Here is a 22,902-nt window from a genome sequence, read left to right as displayed (position 1 = left end):
TTTGTATGCTCTCTCTAGAAGTCAATTTAACAAAATGTATTAAATATTTTAATGCCATATTTTATGTCAATGTTTTATTTGTAGTTATCTGACTTAAAATAATCTGATATACAGTTAAAGATTTAATTGCAAAGATATTCATCACAATGCTATTTATAATAATGACAAATTAAAAGTAACATAAGGTCAATATTAGAATGGCTAAGATAATTATGGTCAAACATAAAAGAATAATATGCAGCCATTCAATTTCTATTTACAGGCTGGGTGCGGTGGCTCACACCTGTCATCCCAGCACTTTGGGAGGCTGAGGTGGGTAGATCACCTGAGGTCAGGAGTTTGAGACCAGCCTGGCCAACATGGTGAAACTCCGTCTCTACTAAAAATACAAAAATTATCTGGGCTTGGTGGCGCATGCCTTTAATCCCAACTACTTGAGAAGCTCAGGTAGGAGAATCGCTTGAACCTGGGACGCCGAGGTTGCAGTGAACCAAGATCATACCACTGCACTCCAGCCTTGGCGACAGAGGGAGACTCCGTTTAAAAAAAAAAAAAAAGGCCGGTGCGGTGGCTCATGCCTGTAATCCCAGCACTTTGGGAGGCCGAGGCGGGTGGATCATGAGGTCAGGAGATCGAGACCATCCTGGCTAACACGGTGAAACCCCGTCTCTACTAAAAATACAAAAAAATTAGCCGGGCGTGGTGGTGGGCACCTGTAGTCCCAGCTACTCCGCAGGCTGAGGCAGGAGAATGGCGTCAACCCAGGAGATGAAGCTTGCAGTGAGCTGAGATCACGCCACTGCACTCCAGCCTGGGCGACCGAGCAAGGTTCCGTCTCAAAATAATAATAATAATAATAATAATAATAATTCTATTTACAAAGGCTTTTTAATGCTATGGGGAACAAAAGAAAAAATATAATAAAGATTAAAGATCAGGTCTGGTCTGGTCTATGAACTTGGTTTCAGAGCCAAGTAGGTGAGGTGAAGGGATTTAAGGTGACAGGGTCAGTATCCCAGTCAGGGACATGACATTGGAACCAGAGATCTGAGTGAAGACTCACATTATGGTAACAAGACCAGAACTCTGGGTTTAGTGAGGGAAGGGCTAGAACAAAATAGGAAAAAAAGAAAAGAGAGAGGTCATTAGTGGGGAAAGGTAGGCCAGAGAGCAGGCACAGACCACATGACCTTAATATGGAAAACAAAACGTTCTTGTGTAGGTCCACCCATGCTCAGCGCCACTGAGAAATCCAGCTCTCCAGTTTTCTATATGCAGAGAAAAAAGACAGGAAGGAAATATGCCAAAATAGTCACAGTGATTTTGTCTGAGTGGTGAATTATGGCTGATTCTTTGTTCTTTTTATATTTTCAAATTTTTACAATAGCACAGAAATACTTTTAAGAATTTCTGACTAAAAAAAATTGGTTTTTTAATTCCCTGTGCCAAGTTCAGAAATATGCCATAATGGAACAAGATAACTAAAAGAAGGAAACTACTTCAAGGTATGTCCTTTTAATCTACAGCCCAATTCCCAATTGCTTTATAAATGGGCTTTTCTCCCCAGATCTCCTCAGGGCATTGCAATCACCTATACCAACTTGAGAATTTTCAAATACATGTTTTTTCAAACTGTTGTGTCAAGTTTGGCAGCTGATGGGTAATTTTTTTCTTTAATAACTGCTCTTATATATTCATTCATTCATTCACTGTTTCCATTAGCTGTTGAGGGTACTACAAAGTTGAAGTAAGTCTCTTTACAGATCTTATGTTCAAATTCCTTCTGTGGTATGTTTTCTTTCTTTTTTTTTTTTTTTCTGTTTGTTTGTAGAGAGGGGTCTCACTACGCTGCCAGGGCTGGTTTTGAGCTCCTGGGCTCAAGCAATCCACACGCCTTGGCCTCCAAAAGTGCTGGGATTACAGGTATGAGCCACCATGCCTGGCCATGTGGTATGTTTTCTAGGAGTAGTGCAAATAAAGTGAAGCAGGAATCTTAAAAGAATGAGAGAATACTATAGAAGCCTGATTTCTGCCTGAAGAGATCAGGCTGACTTGGCAGAGGAGGTGACATTTGAACTTTACCTTAAAGTAAATGGCTGCCACCAGGTAGAGAGGGGAGGGTGTCATAACCTTCCCGGGGCAAGAACTATGTGTATCTTGTTCACTACTGATTGCCCAGAAACTAGCATTGGCCCTGACACCTAGTAGGTGTTGCACAAATATTTATTTAATGAACGTTTGAGGGCAGGATAGAGATAAGAGACAGCATAATCAAATTCTCAGGGGCGGAGAAACAAGGTTTAGTCATACAAAAGCTAGTTAACTCTTGTAGAAGGATAAGCCATATGAATAGCAATATTGGAAATTTAAACTGGACAGCTATATTGAGTTATAGTTGTGCTAGACTAAAAAGTACTCAGTTAATAGATAATCATGATGGTAGTGGCCAGGCACGGTGGCTCACGCCTGTAATCCTAGCACTTTGGGAGTCTGAGGCGGGTGGATCACCTGAGCTCAGGAGTTTGAGACCATCCTGGCCAATGTGGTGAAACCCCATCTCTACTAAAAACAAAAAAAATTAGCTAGGCAAGGTGGCATACACCTATAATCCCACCTACTGAGGAGGCTGAGGCATGAGAATTGCTTGAACCCGGGAGGCAGCGATTGTAGTGAGCTGAAATCACACCACTGCACTCCAGCCTGGGTGATAGAGTGAGACTCCATCTCAAAAAAAAAAAGACACCATCTCTCAAGGTAAAAACGGTGAGAAGAAGAAATTTTCTTTGATGTGCTTTTGGTTATAGGATTGAGACTTTCTCAGATGACCTAATAATACACCCAGGAGGAAGGTATTTAGGGCTTTCCAGGGCAGGGTTTAATCCTAAAGCAATCTAGCAATGAGATTAGTGTTCCTGGATGTCTTGTTTCTGTCAAAACTATCTCCAAAGAACAGACCCTACTGCCATTCTCCTTTCTCTAGATTTCTGTTTTTATTTTTTATTTTTTTTATTCTTTTGAGGCATAGTCTCGTTCTGTTGCCCAGGCTGGAGTGCAGTGGCGCAATCTTGGCTCACTGCAACCTCTGCCTCCCAGGTTCAAGCGATTCTCTGCCTCAGCCCCCTGAGTAGCAGGGATTACAGGCGTGTGCCACCACGCCCAGCTAATTTTTTTTTTTTTTTGAGATGGAGTCTCGCTCTGTTGCCCAGGCTGGAGTCCAGTGACGTGATCTCAGCTCACTGCAACCTCTCCCTCCCAGGTTCAAGCGATTCTCTGCCTCAGCCTCCCAAGGAGCTGGGATTACAGGCATGCAGCACCACACCCAGCTAATTTTTGTATTTTTAGTAGAGATGGGGTTTCACTATATCCATTCACCTTGACCTCCCAAAGTGCTGGGATTACAGGCCAGGCGTGAACCGCCGCGCCCAGCCCCAGCTAATTTTTTTTTTTTTTTTGTATTTTTAGTAGAGATGGGGTTTTACCATGTTGGCCAGTCTAGTCTCAAACTCCTGACCTCAGGTGATCTGCCCGCCTTGGCCTCCCAAACTGCTGGGATTACAGGCGTGAGTCGCAATGCCTGGCCTGATTTTTGTTTTAATTTTTAATATTTAAAGGATAGCAATCTCTCTGGGTATACTTTTCTACTGATTTGATATCATGATAGCTAAAAACCTGTGTTGCTTAAAGCAAAAGTTAGGTAGCAGCAATGGTGGAGGGGTTTTCATGACAAGGTTCACTGGTGTTGAGCATATACAACTGTAAATAAGTGATCCTATTGCTTCAGCCTCTGGAGTAGCTAGGACTCCAGGCACGCCACCACACCTGGCTAATTTTTAAAATTCCTTCTAGCGATGGGGTCTTGCTACATTGCCCAGGCCAGTCTCGAACTCCTGGACTCCAGGGATCCTCCAGCTTTGCCTCCCAAAGCTGTGGGATTATAGGCACGAGCCACCTTGCCTGGCCCCATGCTTCTTCCCTACTCTCAGAATGCTTGTTTGGCCACGATGGGGCCCTCTTCCCTCACATAGCCTTGTGGCTTATGGGGAGTTGAGTCCTAGCCCCAGCTCCAGGAGCAAGACTGCTTAATCAAAGGAAATCCTCGACCTGTACCCTCAACAGTGAATGATTCAGAAATTAACTTCTGTCTCTTTCCCCTACTTAAATGGAAACTCCAAGAGGGAGTGGATGTTTATCTGTTTTGCCAAGAACCTAAAACAGTGCCTGGCACATAGTCCTTTTTTTTTTTTTTTTTTTTTTTTTAGATGGAATCTCGTTCTGTTGCTCAGGCTGGAGCGTAGTGGCACAATCTCGGCTCACTGCAACCTCCATCTCCCGGGTTCAAGTGATTCTCTTGTCTCAGCCTCCCAAGTAACTGGGACTACAGGCACAAGCCATCACACCTGGCTAATTTTTGTATTTTTAGTAGAGGTAGGGTTTCACCATACTGGTCAGGCCGGTCTTGAATTCCTGATCTCAGGCGATCCGCCCACCTTGGCCTCCCAAAGTGCTGGGATTGCAGGTGTGAGCTGCCATGCCCAGCCATAGTTTTTACTTAGTAATTTTTTTTTTGGAGACAGTTTTGCTCTGTCACCCAGGCTGGAGTGCAGTGGCACGAGCTTGGCTCACTGCAACCTCTGCTTCCTGGGCTCAAGTGATTCTCCTGACTCAGCCTCCCTAGTAGTTGGGACTACAGGCACAAGCCACCACACCTGGCTAATGTTTGTATTTTCAGTAGAGGTGAAGTTTTGCCATGTTGGCCAGGCTGGTCTCGAACTCCTGAGCTCAAGTGACCTGCCTGCCTCGGCCTCCCAAAATTCTGGGATTATAGGCATGAGCCACTGCACCTGGCCCTTACTTAGTAACTATTTAACTGATTCATTTTTCATTCCTCCTCAGCAAACATTAATTGAGCATATGTAAGACTCCAAAAGTCTAGTAGGGATGACTAGACATGTAAACAATTGCATAACAATGCATGCTGGTAAACACCATCATGAAGTCATATATAACAGGCTGAGGGAGTCCTGAAGGAGAGGTCAGCACTTGGGCCAAGCTTCCCAGAGCTTCTGACATTGAAGCGGATCTTGGAGGATGAGCAGAGATTTGCCAGGTGAAGAATTAAGGCAAATGTAATCTGACCATGTAACTTGTTCAAACCAGGACACTTGGGCGGGTGGAGGGAGAGGGTGGTTAATTAATAATTACACCAGAAAATAGGTGTAAATAGAGATTGTTCTGGGCAAACCAGACCACATGGTCACTCTTGGCAGAAGGAGCAATGTGGGCAGATTTGGAGGATGGTGGAAGCCCTTGGGAAAGGCAAAGATTCAGCGTGTTGAGTGAGTGTGGCCTGTGGGAGGAGGGCTGAGCTGGAGTGGTGGGCTGGCCAGAGCGAGAGGTCGCAGTTCTCGCAAAGAGCTTCAACTTGGTCCCCTGGCAGTGGGAACCTGTGGAGGTTTCTCCGCAGGGCAGCACTGGGACCAGACTTGCAGTCACTGTGGCAGAGCATAAAGAACTGGAGGCACAGACTAGAGGCTAGAGTGAGGCAGGAGGCTAGACAGTGGTTTATTGGGGGAATTATGAGCCCCAATCTCAAGCAGTATGGGGATGGGACTTCACAAGGAAATATATACACTGGGGTGGAACATTCCTGGGGTGGAACTCACTGGCCTGCAAGCGGCGATGGGAGGGCTGGGAAGGAAAAGAAGAAATGATGATGCTTAAATTTCCATCTTGGGTGACTGACTAGTGGTGTTGGCTCTCCGTCCCCATCAGTGGTGACAAGTAGAGAATGACCTCAGCTGTTTGGCTGACTCAGAGTTGACAAGAGCACAGATACAGGAAACTCAGTTTTGCAGGGACCAAGGGCCCAGCCAAGTGGCCAATCCAAAAGCTGAGTCACTAAGCCAAAGGGTCAGCACAGATGGAAAAGGAGACAAGGTGCCCGGGGGAGCAGGAAAGTCCATGAGTGAAAAGTGTGGAAGCCAGGTTTTATGTTGATTCGCGAGAAGGCTTCGTGTATTTGCACCCTTTATTCAGAAAGCAGCAGGGGATTCCTGGGCTGATACATGGAAGAATCAATAAGCCATGGCCCCCAGGGTGGACAAGTGGACTGTGGGGGCAGAAGAGTGGATCTGTAAGCAGGTCACAGTCTTGGAAGTGATGATGCTCTGGGGATCTGGAGGAGGAAGGAAATCGGTGTAAATTAACAAATTGGCATTCTGTTTTGTCCTCAAGTCCCTTGTGAGGGTTTTTGTTTTTTTTTTAGATTCTTAGTTTTTGATTGTGATAAAATCACATATTTATCATTTTAGCCATCTGTCAACATACAATTCAGCAGCTTTAAATACATCCACAAGGCTGTGCATCTATCACCATTATTTATACCCCAACTTCTTCATCATCCCCAACAGAAACGCTGTAGCCATTAAACAGTAACTTCCCCTTATCCCCCCCATTCTCTCTCTGATAATCTCTATATTAGTTTCTATTTTTATGAATTTGACTATTCCAGCTATCTCATATTAATATAAGTGAAATCATACATTAGTCCTTTTGTGTCTGGTTTATTTCACTTAACAAAATGTTCTCCATGTTCATCCATGTCATAGCATGTATCACAATTTTACTTCTTTTTTTTCTTCTTTTTTTTTCAAAGATAGGTCTTGTTATGTTGCCCAGGCTGGCCTCAACTTCCTGACCTCAAGCAGCCTCCTGAGTAGCTAGGACTACAGGCATATGCCACTGCACCCAGCCTTCATTCCTTTTTATGGCTAATATTCCATATATATGTGTGTACCACATTTTAGGTTTATTCATTCATGCATCATTGGACACTTGGGTGCTTCCACCTTTTGACTATTGTGAATAATGCCACTATGAACATGAGTGTGCAAATATCTGTTGGATTGCCTGCATTCACTGCTTTTGGATATATACCCAGATGTGGAATTGCAGAATCATATGGCAATTTTATGCTTACTTTTCTTAAGAACTGCCATACTGTTTTTTTTTACCATTGGCTGCACCACTGTATATTCCTACCAGCAATTTCCCCACATTGTAGAGAAAATGGTTGCAATTTCTCTACATTTATCTACATCTTTGCTAATGCTTGTTAGTTTAATATATATATATTTAATATATATGTATATATTATAATATATACATATATATATACATATATATATATACATATATAGCCATCCTAATAGGGCCTTATGAGGTTTTTTGTTGTTGTTTTGTTTGTTTGTTTTTGTTTGAGTAAGTCTGTCTCCCTTGCACCAAATGTGTTCCTTGACAGAAAAATTGAGCTTCAGGTCTGATGACTGAGGACTTGTCTCTGGACCCACTCTGTGCTGTCCTATCTCAGCTGTCCTTTCTTTAAGGCTTTGGGTACATACACCAGCAAAGAAATTTATGTGGGAGTTTTCACTAATTTATGTAACAGTCTTACAGCACTCTTTACACACTATATCTTGGAAAATATTTAAGTAGGGCACTAGTGATGGTAAGTGGGAGAACCAAGACTAGATTCCTCCAAAGAGACACTTCATTTAGACCATATTTCATCATTTTGTGAGGGGGCTCGTGGCAATGTTATGAATGGACCTCAGGGAGGTGCCAACATATTTCCAAAGGCCTGGTTATGCCTGTAACACAGTGGATGGCTTAAAGAGCAAAGACAGAACCTCACAATGCTTCCATGTCATCCAGTTCCCATCAGATCGATGGCAACTCTATCAATATGAAAAGAGAGCAAGAAGCTACCGGGCTTATAACCTAGAAACACTCTTTTTATTTTATTTTTATTATAAAAGTAATACATTTTCAATATGAAATGTTAAACAAAAATGAAGTACACAAAGAAGAAAGGGAAAGCCTCTATAACTCTACTTCCCAGAATTAATCACAAGTTAAATTTATAATCTTCTAAATATTAGGTATAAAATTATACCTGTTCTTACATCTTATCTTGGAATTTGCTCTTTCTTTTTAACTTAATAATAGATTGTGGATATGTTTTTGGGCAAGGACACATACACCCTTGTCTTAATTTTTTTTTTTTTTTTTTCGAGATAGAGACTTGCCAGTCACCCCACCTAGAGTGCAGTGGTGTGATCACTGTTCACTGCAGCCTTGACCTTCTGGGCTCAAGTGAACCTCCTTCCTCAGCTTCCCAAGTAGCTGGGACTACAGGCGTGTGCCACCATGACTGGGTAATTTTTATTTTTCTTAGAGATGGGTTTCTCACTATGTTACCCAGCTGGTCTGGAACTCCTGGGCTCAAGTGATCCTCCTGCCTAGGCCTCCCAAAGTGTTAGGATTACAGGTGTGAGCCGCCGAGCCTGGCCCTGTCTTAATCTTTTGAAGGCTTGAATAATATTCAGTTGTGTGGATGCATCGACAATTATTTAACCATTCACTATGACAATCAGTGCTTCCAGGGAGCATGCTTGGACATATTATCTTCATGCTCTTGTGTGATGGGCTTAGATTTTAAAAGAATAACAAGACTTAGCAATGTGATTTAGGAAACACTCTGCAAAAAATCCATTAAAGATGCCTACTGCAGGTTGAGTGTCCCTAATCAGAAAATCTGAAAATTAAAATGCTCCAAAATCCAAAACTTTTTGAGTGCTGACATGACATTGAAAGGAAATGATCACAGAGCATGTCAGGTTTGGGATTTTCAGGTTTAGGATGCTCAACCAGTGAGTATAATGCAAATATTCCCAAATCTGAAAAAAATCATAAACCTAGGGCACTCCTGGTCCCAAGCATTTCAGATAAGGGATAGTCAGCCTGAATTTTGACTGTGCTTTGGTGTTTATGCAACACTGTTACAAGACACTGACCTCTGATTTAAGAAGTAACTGACAAACTGAAAGGGTCAGGGTCTTTCCCAAGTTTAACTTTCTAACCCCTGTACCAAACTGCCTCTTATCTTCCTCTGAAGACTCATATAATAGGCTTTATTATTATGTAACCATTTTAAGTGCACAGTTAAGTGGCATTAAGGAATTTTTTTTTTTTTTTTGAGACGGAATTTCGTTCTTGTTGCCCAGGCTGGAGTGCAGTGGCGTGATCTCGGATCACTGCAACCTCCACCTCTTGGGTTCAAGTGAGTCTCCTGCCTCAGCCTCCCGAGTAGCTGGGATTACAGGCATGTGCCACCACACCCAGCTAATTTTGTGTTTTTAGTAGAGATGGGGTTTCTTCATGTTGGTCAGGCTGGTCTTGAACTCCCGACCTCAGGTGATCCGCCTGCCTTGTCCTCCCAAGGTGCTGGGATTACGGGCGTGAGCCACCATGCCCGGCCACATTAAGGACAGTTACACTGTTGTGCAACCATCCATCCATCTCCAGAATTCTTTTCATCTTGGAAAACTGAAACTGTGCCCATTAAACCATAACTCTCCCTGCCCTTCTCCCCAAGTCCCTGGCAACTGCCATTGTTCTTTCTGGCTCTATGAATTTGACTACTCTAGGTACCTCATACACATGGAATACTGTATGGAATCATATAGTTATTTGTCATTTTGTGACTGGTTTATTTCACTTAGCATAACATCCTCAAGGCTTATTCGTGTTGTAGCATGTGTCGAAATACCATTTATTGTTAAGGCTGAATAATAATCCATTGTACGTTCATATTACATTTTCTTTATCTATTCTTCTGTCAGTGGACATGCGGGTTGTTTCCACCTTTTGGCTGTTGGAAATTCATTATCTCTTGAGTCAAGGAATCACAAGCTATTTTGACTGAAGTGTCCTGTTAAGAACAGGTGAAGAAAGATTCCAGGCGAACAACCATGCATTCCTTTTATCTCCTTGTGGGCTTGGTCTGGTGCTGAGAACTTATGTACAATATCATATTTAATCCTTTCAACAACATGATGAGGTAGGGGTCTTCACCATTGTATAATGAGGAAACTGGAGTTGAGAAAGTTAAGAGCTCGTTCAGAATCACAAACTGGCTGGGCATGGTGGCTCACGCCTGTAATCTCAGCACTTTGGGAGGCCGAGGCGGGCAGATCCCCTGAGGTCTGGAGTTCGAGACCAGTCTGGCCAACATGTTGAAACCCCATTTCTACTAAAAACACAAAAATTAGCTGGCTGCGGTGGTGCACGCCTGTAATCCCAGCTACTTGGGAGGCTAAGACAGGAGAATTGCTTGAACCCGGGAGGTGAAGGTTGCAGTGAGCCAAGATCGCACCAGTGCACTCCAGCCTGGGTGACAGAGTGAGACTAAGTCTCAAAAAAGAAAGAAAGAAAGAAAAAAGAATCACAAACTGAACATCTTGCATGTGTGTTTGTGTGTGTGTACGGGGGGAGTCAATCAAGACTTCGGACACCCTAAGTCTTAACTTGAAACCCTGTAGTATTTCAGGGTCAACTATTCCTACTATAGAGCTTTATAAACTTTGACTTTCCCATATTCATTATTTTATTATCTATTTCCTGTTTCCCAGGAACAATTAACAATAGAATCCTTAAGATGCAAAACTCCTTGCTGTTTACCAGCAACAGAAGAGAGGAAGAAGTGGCTCTGGGGACATTGCGTGCCAGTCAGTGGCAGGTTGGCTGGAGAAGCAGCCCTGGTTGGAGCTTTGGAGAGACACATGTGCATTTACTTGTTACCTGGAAGACCTATTTAAAAAAATTCTCGTAAATCTGTCATTTGTGTATCCTCAAGGTTTGTGCCAGAAAGCAGATATATCTGCTCCTGTGTGTAATTGTTGTTAAAAAACACAAAAAGGAAATAAAAGTGCACAACATACCTAGCAGAATTGACCAGAGGGAATTGGGAAAGGCCAAAGTAAATTCTTCTAAAAAATAAGCAAGCAAACCAGAAAAGGTTAAGATGGAGAGGAGCTTAGAGGAGCAAGTGCTCTTCCCATGCTGGGGAAAAGGCAGCAACAGGACCGCTTGCTGGGCAGGTGAGGGCACTGATCACGTGATGTACTGGGGCCCACTGCATCTCTTTTCTCTTTGGGTCTTGAGGATGGAGTGGCAGGAACATGAGAACAGTGAGAAATTTTGAGGTTCACTTCCCTTCTTCCTCCTCTCACTTCCCCCATAACCTCTTCCTTTTGATATTGCTGGAAAAACAACCCAAGGCCAGCCCTCTTGAAGCAGGCAAATAGATGCTTGTCCTTTACTTCATGTATAAAGAGATTGTTTTCTTTCTTCACCAACAGAGTCAGAGCCAATGAAAGTGGAAGATAAGTACCCTGAGAGAGCCCTAAGGAGGGAGTGTGGGGGTTCAAGTGTACGGTCTACTTAGGCAGAGAGGAATCAGAGTTAAACTAGGCTCAAAATACATTTTTATTTTGAGACAGAGTCTTGCTCTGTTGCCCAGGCTGGAGTGCAATGGTGTGATCTTGGCTCACTGCAACCTCCGCCTTCCGGGTTCAAGTGATTTTCCTGCCTCAGCCTTCTGAGTAGCTGGGATTACAGGCGCGTGCCACCACGCCCGGCTAATTTTTGTATTTTTTAGTAGAGCTGGGGTTTCACCATATTGGTCATGCTGGTCTCGAACTCCTGACCTTGTGATCTGCCAGTCTTGGCCTCCCAAAGTGCTGGGATTACACGTGTGAACCACGGGGCCTGGCCAATACATTACTTTTAAAAATAAAAAAAAAAAAGTTAACTGTGCCCTAGTAATTTAAAAATGTCACATAAATATGTCTTTTAAGTCTTAAAAATACTCCATTTACTGAAATTTTGAAATAGTTGTACATTCGCATGTGTAACTAAAAAAGTATACAGTAAAAATTCCCTCCTCCACCTTCTCCCCTAGTTCCTACTTCCTCATTCCAGGAAATCACCGTTAACAGTTTCTTGTGTATATGACAGGAGTTTCTTCATGCTAAATATATTTTGGAATTTTTTATTTGGTTTAACATTGCTGTGCTTAGCTATTCTAATAGTGTTTTTTTTTTTTAAAAGAAGAAGTAGAAACTGTGTGTATTTCATCAGCTGAGGATTCAGCTTGAACATTTCAGGAAACCCCAACGTGGCACATTACCTCTCCCTAGGTAGGCTGATGAAGGTCAAGTGGCAAGGAGGCCCCGTGGGTGCTAAAATGCAAATCTGAATGTGAAAGTGACAGCAAAATGACAAGGTAAAGCCAAAGGTTTCCCATACAAACTCCAACAAATGGTTAAACCCTGGTAAAACATATAGAAAACTACTCTGAAAAATTTGAGAAGTAGGTAGTAGAGAGAAGGCAAGACGAAGGAAGATGTATCCATAGGAAAAACTCTAAGGGCACAAATCAAGAAAATCAGAGCTGGGAATAGGGAAGTTAGACCTAGATGCCGGAGGCTTCTCGGAGTCCAGAGGATGTTTCATTTTCTTGTGCTATTTTTTTTTTCCCCTGATAAACTTTCTCATTAGAGCTGAGCAAATGCTGAAAAGAAAATGGGAAACTCCAACCCAAAGAAGAGATTCAGAGAAGCAGGCAGAATATCTGTTAGTGCTTGAGGAGCCTTGAAATGTATCATGTTGCTTGGAGGTCGGCAGTTCGAGACCAGCCTGGCCAACATGGTGAAACCCTGTCTCTACTAAAAACACAAAATTAGTTGGGTGTGGTGGCTCATGCCTGTAATCCCAAAATTAATCCGTCTCAAACAAAAAAAGAAAAGAAAAAAAGAAAAAGAAAAGAAAAGAAAGGCCTGAAAAGTCACTGATTTGTTGATTCAAGCCAATAAAAAATTTACTGTTTTGATTGACATCTACTGCTTGATGACTGGGTGATATTAATGAATGCCACCAAGATGATTGATTCCTTCAACTATTAAGAGGTTGGGTAAAGAAGCAGAGAGACCACAGGTTTTAGAGTCAGAGCCTTTGTGGGGATCCTGGCCCTGTATGTGCTGGTTAGTGCAATGATGAATGTCATATTCCCTTGTGTGTAAAATAAGTATGAAGTGATGGATCTGTAAGATCATCGTAAGCGTTACATTGGAATATGTATCTGAAGTACTAAGCAGGTGGCTGGCACATAGCAGAGGCTCATTAAATCTGGAGGAGCAAGCTGGCAGCCTGAGGGCTGTATTTGCCCACCCCAACTTTTTTTTTATTTTTTATTTTTTTTTGAGACAGAGTCTTGCTCTGTCGCCCAGGCTGGAGTGCAGTGGCGCGATCTTGGCTCACTGCAAGCTCCGCCTCCTTGGTTCACACCATTCTCCTGCCTCAGCCTCCCGAGTAGCTGGGACTACAGGCGCCCGCCACCATGCCCGGCCAATTTTTTGTATTTTTTAGTAGAGAAGGGGTTTCACCGGGTTAGCCAGGATGGTCTTGATCTCCTGACCTCGTGATTTGCCTGCCTCGGCCTCCCAAAGTGCTGGGATTACAGGCGTGAGCCACTGCGCGTGGTCCCCCAACTTTTAAAATGTTGACTTTGAATATCCATTCTAAGCTCTCCATTTTGTGTTGAGCGCCAGGCACTATTTGAAACATGTTTTATCGTTGTAACATAATTATTACCCTTATTTTCCAGATGAGGAAAACGAAACAAAGAAGTATCTATTTGAGTATTTTTTTTTTTTTGTAGCTTAAACCTTCATGCAAGTCCAAAAGGAGTCGTGCCTCTCAACCTCATCCTGTCAGAATCAAAATAAAATACTTTTATAAAGCTAGTGTAGTAGAGTGGACACAGGTGTGGCTCCTGGAGCTAGGTTCAAACCTTGGTTCCATTGCTTACTAGTTAGTTGTGCAACCCTGGAAAAGTTATCTCTGTGCCTTGGTTTCCTCATCTAAATGTGGGGATAATCGTCACACCTGCTTCATTAGGTTGTCGTGAGGATTAGATAAAATGTTTACACCCCTTCTTGGACCACTCCCCACCACTTTCTTTCCCAACCCATCACAAGCAAAGCTTCACTCATTTATGTGAGCTGGTATAAACCCACATGCCTTCAGGGAGAAAAGAGGTAGCAGAACTATATAATCAAGTGACTTATGTTAAACTGTTGAAAAGAATGAGTAAAGGAAAATTTGAGGCAGACTGTGAGGAACTGGAGAGTGTAGGATTGTGTAACAGTATGCAAATGAAAAAATTATAAAATGCTGTGCTGACTAAATGGATTAAGGTTGGACATAGTTCATTTACTTGCCTGGTCCCTGAGGCATCTGGGCATATTTTGTAGTTTGCATATTCAAGAAGGCCGAAAAGGAGTCAGTTGTACACAAACTCATCTTTTGCTAGGCACAGGGAAGCTCTTTGTAAAGCTGATTACACAGCTGTGTAAAGCTGTGTTCTAAAGCCAGATTACCCTTTCCAAGCTCAGGGTGCAAAAATGTGGAGTTTCAGCCAAACTTATTCTCCAACTGCATTACATATGGTAAAGAACACTCAGTACAACACCTAGCACATAGATTCAAGAATGTCTCTTATGTTTGTGCCTCTCCAATCGACCATAGGCTGTGGAGACAAGGCATTGTGAGGCTCTGTGATTAGGTTTCATGACTTTACCTGTGAATTTAGATGGCTCCAACATCAACTAGACATGACTCCAGATAATTCTATCAGAAATCCATTTTACTTTTTAAAATTAAATTAAATTTAATTTAATTTTTGAGACAGAATCTTGCTCTGTCGCCCAAGCTGGAATGCAGCAGCACGATCTCGGCTCACTGGTTTTTCCCAGGTTCATGCGATTCTCCTGCCTCAGCCTCCCTAGTAGCTTGGATTACAGGTACTCGCCACCATGCCCAAATAATTTTTGTAGTTTTAGTAGAGATAGGCTTTCTCCACGTTGGCCAGGCTGGTCTCAAACTCCTGACCTCAAGTGATCCACCTGCCTTGGCCTCCCAAAGTGCTGGGATTACAACAGGCGAGAGCCACTGTGCTGTATTTGTTTCGGTCTGTCGCTCAGGCTACAGTGCAGTGGTTCAATCATGGCTCACTGCAACCTGGATATCTCGAGCAACCTGGATATCACTGCAACCTGGATATCTCACTGCAACCTGGATATCTCGAGCCTCCTACTTCGCCTGCCAAGTAGCTGGGACTATAGGTATGCGCCACCATGCACGACTTATTTATTTTTATTTTTAGTAGAGACAAGGTCTCACTATGTTGCCCAGGCTGGTCTTGAACTCCCTGGTTTCAAGGAAGTTGGAAGCCATCCTCCTGCCTCAGCCTCCCAAAGTGCTGGAATTACAGGCCTGAGCCACTGTGCCCAGCCTAGAAATTAATTAATTAATTTATTTTTGAGAGAGTCTCACTGTGTCATCCAGGTTGGGGTGCAGTGGCACAATCCCAGTTCACTGCAATCTCCACCTCCAGGATCCAATCTATTCTCATGCCTCAGTCTCCTGAGTAGCTGGGATTACAGGCGTGCACTGCTATGCCCGGCTAATTTTTGTATTTTAGTAGAGACGAGATTTCACCATGTTGGCCAGGCTGGTCTCCAACTCCTGACCTCAAGTGATCCACCTGCCTTGGCCTCCCAAAGTGCTGGAATTACAGGTGTGAGCCACCATACCCAGACTAGAAATTCATTTTAGAAAGGCCTTGTTCTTATATAAACTTACATGTAAAGCCAGTGGCTTTTGTTCCTGTGACATGTTCGGATTAATGGACAAGGAGGCATATGGGTGGTTAGCGGGATGGAGGCAGGTCTAAAATTCTGGCACGTCAGACCTGTTTGCTGGAATAGAACAGCAAGTGGGAAGGACAGGATGACCACAGCTATTTATCAGGACGGGCACACAGACGGGCATGGTGACACTCCGACAAGGCCCAGGTAGGCCCTAGAGGTCTAAGATGTAGAAACCCTTGTCCAAACAGGGGGTAGAAAAGAGCAAGAAAGAATTCAGGTGGGTGATGCTTGCAAGTCTAGAGAGGAAAGCCCCTGGCTGGGGTATCAGGGCTTTTGGCTTCCATGGAGGCAGGCGCTTGGAGATCCAGGCTGGCTACCATGGGGCTTGGCTATATTCAATCTGCATTCCCCCCCAAGCAAGCTTATAATGGAATCACTATGGAAACAGTATTCATGTAACAGAAGTCTATTTTTCGCTTAAATTTTGTTTGAATGCTTTTTGTTTTTGAGTGCTTTGAACCCTTGAGGTGAGGCATTTCTGATTTTACAGCTCTGCCTGAATTCAGATCCTCAACCCCACTGAATTAGGGTTACCCAGAAAAGTACCCCATCACGAGTTCACCAATCAGAAAATATCACAAGCTTTCTAACATAATAATTTATGAAGTTATTCTACTCACTTGAACTACTTTCTCAGATAGGAAAAAATAAAGCTGAGCTGCCAGGCATGAAGAACAGGGTGCAAATATGAATTTTATAAAAGAAGAAAAGAGGAACTACCCATGCCAGTAGCCAGCACTGGCTAAGGATTTCTCACAGGGCATTTTTCTTGCTGGCGGGCTTCCTGTCTCTGGCAATATCATCATCACTGCTGGCTTGAGATCCTCCCTATTTTGCAGCTCAATGTGCAGATATTTAGAAGCCTATTATAAATTTATCGCCAACAGGCCAACAGGATTCGCTCCTCTCCTTCCCCCATTACTTATCTTTCTTCTTAATTCAAAGAGTTAAACATGTGTAATTTGTTTTTTGCCTCTTCATTTTTGTTTAATTATTTTGTCTTTTTCTAAGTTGTGTTTGACTCCGGTGATTCATCCAATATACGTAAAAAGAAACAAACCAAGTGCTTGGGACGCATACCTGGGTTATCTTAACTGTACAGAGCAGGTTTCCTCCCACTCCGCCCGTAGTTACCCAGATCATGGCCTCCGTTTTCTGTTTAGGCAGCGGGGACTCGCCGTCCCCTCGCCCGCGGTGGGTGTCGCAGCTAGTCCCCTCCAGGGTTCTCCCAGATCGCCGCCGCCACCCCCGCGCCTCCCAGCCGCGCCCCTTCCTACGCGGGGCCTCTGGGCGCTCGGCTCTAGGACCGCAGGGACGCGGGCAGGAGGCGGTGACCGCCTTCGGTCCTGCCCTCTGCCGCGCGCGGGGTGGGGCCGGACCGGAGTTCCCCGGCTCGCGCTCGCGGGCCGCGGAGGGGGCGCCGAGGGGTGGGCGGGGCTGCGCCGCCGGGCCGCGCCGCTGCCTGGCAGGCCGGGCATTAGGGCCTCGGCGGAGCCCGCTCCCCTGTGCGCTGGGAGGGGTGGGCGGTGGGCGGCTTCGCGTGCAGGCGCGGGCCCGGAGGCAGCGGCTGCGCCCTGCGCTGGGGCGGAGCCGGGGGCGGGCCGGCGGCCGGCAGGCGGGGGCTGGGGCCCGAGGCCGGGAGTGCCTGAGCGCCGGCGGCGACGACGGCAGCGGCGGCCCAGCGGGCTCGGTGCGTGGGTCCGCGGCGGCTCGGGGTCCGCCCGCGGGCTGCGGTGCGAGCGGGCGGCCCGGCTCCCCTCCTCCCCCGCCCGCCGCCGCCGCTGTGATTGGGTGGAAGATGGCGCTGGCCGGATGGAAATCCTAATGACAGTCTCCAAATTCGCCTCCATCTGTACCATGGTAGGTGGCGGCGCGCGGGCGGAGGGGGCAGCCGGGACCTCTCGGGCTGGCGGGCGGCGCTGGACCCGCCTCTCCCAGTGGCCGCCCGCGGGGCCTAGCGCCGGGGCGGGCTGGGCGGGCTGGGCGGCCCGGGCGGGGGCGGTTGGACGGCGCGCAGGCGGGGAGCGCGGGGGTGAGCGGCCCAGGCGGCTGGGGAGGGGGCGCCGCCTGGTGGGCCAGGGCGGCGTGAGGGTAGCGGTGAGGGGGCGACCGTGCCAGACGCGGCGTGGGGCGGGCACCAGCCTCTGGGAGCCCCCGGCTGAACTGCTGGGTTCCGCTCGGGACGCGAGGACGAGGGCCAAGGCGCGCCCGGCCTGTGCCCGGGTGAGGGGTGGGCGCGCGCGAGCCGGAGCGCGGCCCCGGGCCGGGGTCGCCGGGGAGGGGGCGCGGAGCCGGGCGGGCTCCATTTCCTTCTGGTCGCGCGCCGAGCGGGAGGGGTCCCCGGGAGGGGTGGGGGTCGGCGGGCAGGAAGGAAGGGTCTCGGCCGGGGCGGGCAGCGCTCATTCCCGCCTGGGAGAGGACGGAAGTCAAGTGCAGATTTCCTCGCGCCGCTGGCAGGGCCGAGTCCTCGACCCCGCGCTGGGGGAAAGGGGCGTGTGTGAAGGTGGAAACTTTAAATAAGTACTGTTGAAATTCTCTCCATTTTCTCCTCTGAGAGGCACGAGCTCTCCCGTTTCCAGCCGTGTGTCCAGGTGGCAGTCTTGTGTCTGGGAATGCACGTTAATCTTGAAAAGCAGCATTAGCTTTCCTGTCATTTGTTTACTTCAGCCCACCAGACACATCTGTATGTGGCTGGAGCTAGGTCTGTCTGTGCGGGGACCGCCTGCCAAGGCGATGGTATTTGTTTTCCTAGGGCGTTTAAATAGACTGTAAGGGAAAAGTGCTAATGCCCGCTGGAAGTCCCGAATTAAGCAAAACGTGGGCGCGTTTAAAACTTGGTGTTTTGTGCTTGGCCAGAAGGACCACAGTTTTCCACATGATGAGACAAATTCGTTTCATTAGCTCCTCATGAGCTTATATGTAGGGATCATAATTTATGAGTCATCACCGAAAAAAGTTGTTCTTTGCAACGTGGGCCTAGTGGTTGTTATTAGAGACTTCTGAAATCTTGTGTTTCATGTCTCACTGGCCCTATTTCTGCAACTGATTTCATATAGGAGATCCCCAAGAAATTTTCCATCTAAGGGTGGTACATTGTATATATTTTTCTTTAAGGAGTGGTGAATCAGATCTGAAAGATGCCTTAAAAAGCAGATTCTCTACTGCACGCGGAGGAACAGTACAAAAAATGACTGAAATCAGGTGGACATAAAATCGACAGTATTAAAGAAATCATATTGAAGGATGAATCATTGAAGACTCCATTTCCCAACTGGATAATTGTTCTTTCTCACAGATTACATTTTAGGAAAGCATTGGTATTAAATGGACTATATTAAAATGATTTTGAAGAATTGTTTGGGCTAATTATTTTTAGATACGCCAATTATTATCTTAGTCAATTTCAAAAGGAATGCGATAATTAGGTCTTTTACAGTGACAATTTTGCCACATGGCTGAGCTACACACATTGTATGGGTCATAGTTCATTGTCAAAGACTAGCATTTCAGGAGTGGTGTGATACTCTTTACCGACTATTCATTCACTCAAGTACTGTATATCAAGTATACATTTAGCAGCCACTAAGTGCTAGAGGCGACGCTGAGTGCTGGGGATGCAGTATTGGTCAGGGCAGCCCCTGTTTTCTTGGTGTTTACATTCTTGCTCATGGACACAAACAGTATTAAGGTAAACAATAAATGTATGCTGTAATCAGATTAGGACAGTGAGACACAGGGATTTACCAGGGTCACACACTTAGTAAGGGGGATTCTGATCTCAAGGATGTCAAATCAGAAGCTCTTTCTAGGGCTTCCACCCAGATACATTAATTACATGTGGGGCGTGTGTATTGTTGGCAAATACAGAAAATGCCTGGCCAAATGAGATTGTTCCAAAGGTACTATTAAAATTGGGTGTGTCTGTATTCATATATTAATACATTCCAATGTACCCCCAAATAGTGCTAAATATCTCAAAGTAATTTGCAGTCTTATTCTTTAAAGAAAATTGCCATCTGTCCTCTGAGAATCACAAAATTGAAAAGCAAAGATACCTCTTTGGCTTTGTAGGTGCTGTTTTGCTAGGCTTGGAACGCTCCTTCCCGCCACACCCCTTATCCTCCTTGTCTGGCGAGTGTGTGTACCTGTCTCTTAAGCAGGGAGCCCTACTTGAATAATCCTACCCCTGTCCAACCCGACGCTCCATCCCCTTCATACAGTTTCATGGCATTTTTGTAATCTCAGTAGCACTTATCATACTTACTGTGTGGTACATTTTTCTTTGAACTCTTACTCAATTGTGAGGGCCTCGAAGGGGAAGGATTATCATTTACTTCTGCAGTTTGATCTGGAGTACCAAGTTCTGCATTCAGTATAAAAGTTTTCCAAAGTCCTTCCTGTCTCCTCCTGGTATGCCGGGTGAATCAGGGGTGATGTGGCTGTGTGTGTGTGGAATGGTGGAGAGAAGATGGGCTGGACTTAAACAGAACACTTCTCAGAATCAGCAGCTGTGAAAACATTTAGGATGAGTTTGAAATTTTGTTCTATAAGTACTGAAGTGTACATAATTTTTTCATTTGTCAAAATAAGGTACCTGGGCAAATCTGCAATACCTTAATTGGGTTAAGTAACTGTTAAAAACAATTCTCTTCAGCTGTGTCTTATTTTAGATCACTAGTGTTCTGCTTACATGTGAAAATTAGTAAAACTTGTTTTTCATAAATTAGTATTATAGCCTGAACCAAATGAGTGATTATGTTTAGATTGCAGCGAGTACATTTTCAAGGGTACCTCTTGAAATACGTGTTTTTAATTTGTCTATGAAATAATACATTTTCAGTATCACATAGTGTTTATTTTGCCTTTGAAGTAGTTTCAGACTTCAGGGCCTGGCACAGAGTACCTGCCTACCTGATATTTATTATTATACTTAATAAGTGTGAAATAACGGGAAAAGTGACAGAATACATGTAGATGGGCTCTGTTTTGCAGTTGAGGTGGCTAATCCGGGTGGTGCGTCATGGGGATGCAGTAGTGGTCAGGACAGCCCCTGCTTTGGGGCTGGCACTACTTACTGTTAGCTCCATAAATGTTAGCTCTGCCTCTGATCATTATTGTCTCTTCCTATTTGGGTTGTAGGAGTCATGGTTAGGAAGGCGTTGTTGGGAGGGGGACCAGACAACGGAGAAGTTGTTGGTGCAGGAGGTGGGTAGAGTTAGATCGTGGGGTGGCACTGGCCTGGCTGCTTGCCCACCCTCGGTTACAAGGGCATGAGATTAGATCCATTAGAACATGGTGGTAATAAGGCCAAAGCTGGTAAAGGTAGGTGCCAGGAGAGTCTGACGGGCTTTACTTCTGAGAAAGCCTGTGCCTAGCACAGCACCCTGAGCATGGTAAACTTTACTTGCTGAAGAAAGGCACAGGTGAAGCTGGCTGTCTTTTCTTTTTTGTTTGCTCTGTTTTAATAACACGATTTTTAAAAACATAAATTAGAAAGGACATACATGGAAAATGTTTGCCTTTTCTTACTGCTCGAGTCTCACTGGGATCCAGGTAAGGGTATGTGTGGTCAGTGCAATTTATCCTTACTACTGAAAAAAAGGAAAGCTGGGGCAAGCCTCAAAGCCCATGCGTTGTTGGGAATGTGTGTGTGTGTGAAAGTCTCCTCTTCATATAACAAGAATATTATATTAAATAATGAAATTTCTGTTTCCTTCTCAAGAAATAGGGTGGATGTAGTTCTTTTATTAATAAAATATTTCTTATTTGTAAATTAATATTTTATTAGTAAAATAGTGCTTCTATGATAGGAACATTCAAATGTGAGTTGCCATTGTTTTACTTATCTAATTTTGCTGTGTTAATTTAAGAAGGGAACAAAACTTAAGCTTCTTAAGCCTTTAAAAAAAAAAGAAAACCTCAAAAATAAGGAATCTTCTATTACATAAATGTTTGGTCAAAGGAATGTTTGAGCTTGGTGGAAAGAGAACATTTAGAAGAAGTATTAATAGAAGTTTTATTTAAGCCCACTCATCTTTTGAATTTGTCTAAAATACATTTTGGACATTAAAAATGATACATTCTCATAGAAAATCTGGAAAATATAAAAACTCCAAGAAAGCAAAAGGAAGGTCAATTTTTACCTTCCAGAGAATATTTTATTTATTTATTTATTTATTTTTTTTTTTTTGAGACAGTTTCACTCTTGTTGCCCAGGCTGGAGTGCAATGGTGCAATCCCGGCTCACCGCAACCTCCGCCTCCCAGGTTCAAGCGATTCTCCTGCCTCAGCCTCCCGAGTAGCTGGCATTACAGGCATGTGCCACCACTCCCAGCTAATTTTTGTATTTTTAGTAGGGATGGGGTTTCTCCACGTTGGTCAGGCTGGCCAGAGCATATTTTCTTTAACTTTTTAAAAAACGTGAGTTGTATTCCCTGGATGTAATTTTACACCGTTTTCCCATGAATGATTATCATGTTATCATTATCATCATTCATGCTCATCCTAAAATTTGCCCAATTTTAGGATAAACATGAGTTTAATGTTGTAAAATGATGAGGTGGTGAGATTAGCCCAATCAAGCACAGTGGTAGAGTACTAGGGCGTTGACAGGTTATATGTTTAATGATTATTAGAGGGTAAAGTGATGTAGTTAGCAGAAATGGAATTTTATAAGATGTGGTTTATTCTAATCTTAGGCACTTAGTTATCACAAAGATAAGATTTGTTATGATCTGAAATTTTTAATATGCTTGAAAACTCTAGTTTTAAATACCATATTCAATTATGTGGCATGTGTATAAATATTATGGTCTTATTTTATATCATATGGCTTTGCTTACCTTCTGGTGACTTTCTCCTTCCACCTTTTGCTAATAAGTGGCTAATAGGTCTCCAAGTAGGTTAATTATCTGCCCTACCACAATCCACATTGGCCAGTTGCAGCGAGATGATGTCACATTTCTGGTTGCCTTATTTGATTCTAGACTTTTGACCAAGTCCCCCCAAATTGAGTCCACCTCCTTTTTGTCATTTACCAAATTCCTTTCTTCCTGCCTTTAAACTCATATTTATTCTAGCTCTTCTGAAACTTTTATTGTCTCAGGAAGTATCTTTTAAGCATTTGTATACTTTGTATAATTCCTTTCCAGAAACCTTTTTAGATTTAAATAATCTAATTTTGTTTTGGTTTCTCTTTTAGCAGCCCTATTCCAGAAACTTAATATGGTTATTTTATTATGTATTTGACAGCATGGTATAATGAAAAGAGCAGTTGGACCAGAAGGTA

The 22,902-nt window shown here is 44.3% G+C and overlaps 1 protein-coding gene and 1 long non-coding RNA gene across 5 annotated transcripts in view; both read left to right on the top strand.

Moving 5' to 3' along the window:
• The window catches only part of USP12 (ubiquitin specific peptidase 12), a 210,002-nt gene that overhangs the window by 60,839 nt on the left and 126,261 nt on the right, over nucleotides 1–22,902 (top strand). The window contains exon 1 of one of the 4 annotated variants that reach the window (XM_024230935.3): nucleotides 17,252–17,474. The exons of 1 other annotated variant lie outside the window; for it this stretch is intronic. In XM_024230935.3, the coding sequence (XP_024086703.1) occupies nucleotides 17,427–17,474 (48 nt within the window). In that variant the 5' untranslated portion in view covers nucleotides 17,252–17,426. Of the gene's footprint in view, nucleotides 1–17,251; nucleotides 17,475–17,596; nucleotides 17,647–22,902 lie in introns of those variants that run through there. 2 more of the 4 variants (XM_024230934.3, XM_063714866.1) reach the window with 2 other exon arrangements.
• On the top strand, nucleotides 814–14,520 carry LOC129049458 (uncharacterized). Its single transcript, XR_008512541.2, has 3 exons — nucleotides 814–1,505; nucleotides 4,894–5,107; nucleotides 10,473–14,520. It is a non-coding gene; the product is annotated as an uncharacterized LOC129049458 (long non-coding RNA).

This window comes from Pongo abelii, chromosome 14, assembly GCF_028885655.2.
Source record: "Pongo abelii isolate AG06213 chromosome 14, NHGRI_mPonAbe1-v2.0_pri, whole genome shotgun sequence".
NCBI classification, from domain to species: Eukaryota; Metazoa; Chordata; class Mammalia; order Primates; family Hominidae; genus Pongo; species Pongo abelii.
This window is presented reverse-complemented; position numbering and strand designations above follow the sequence as displayed.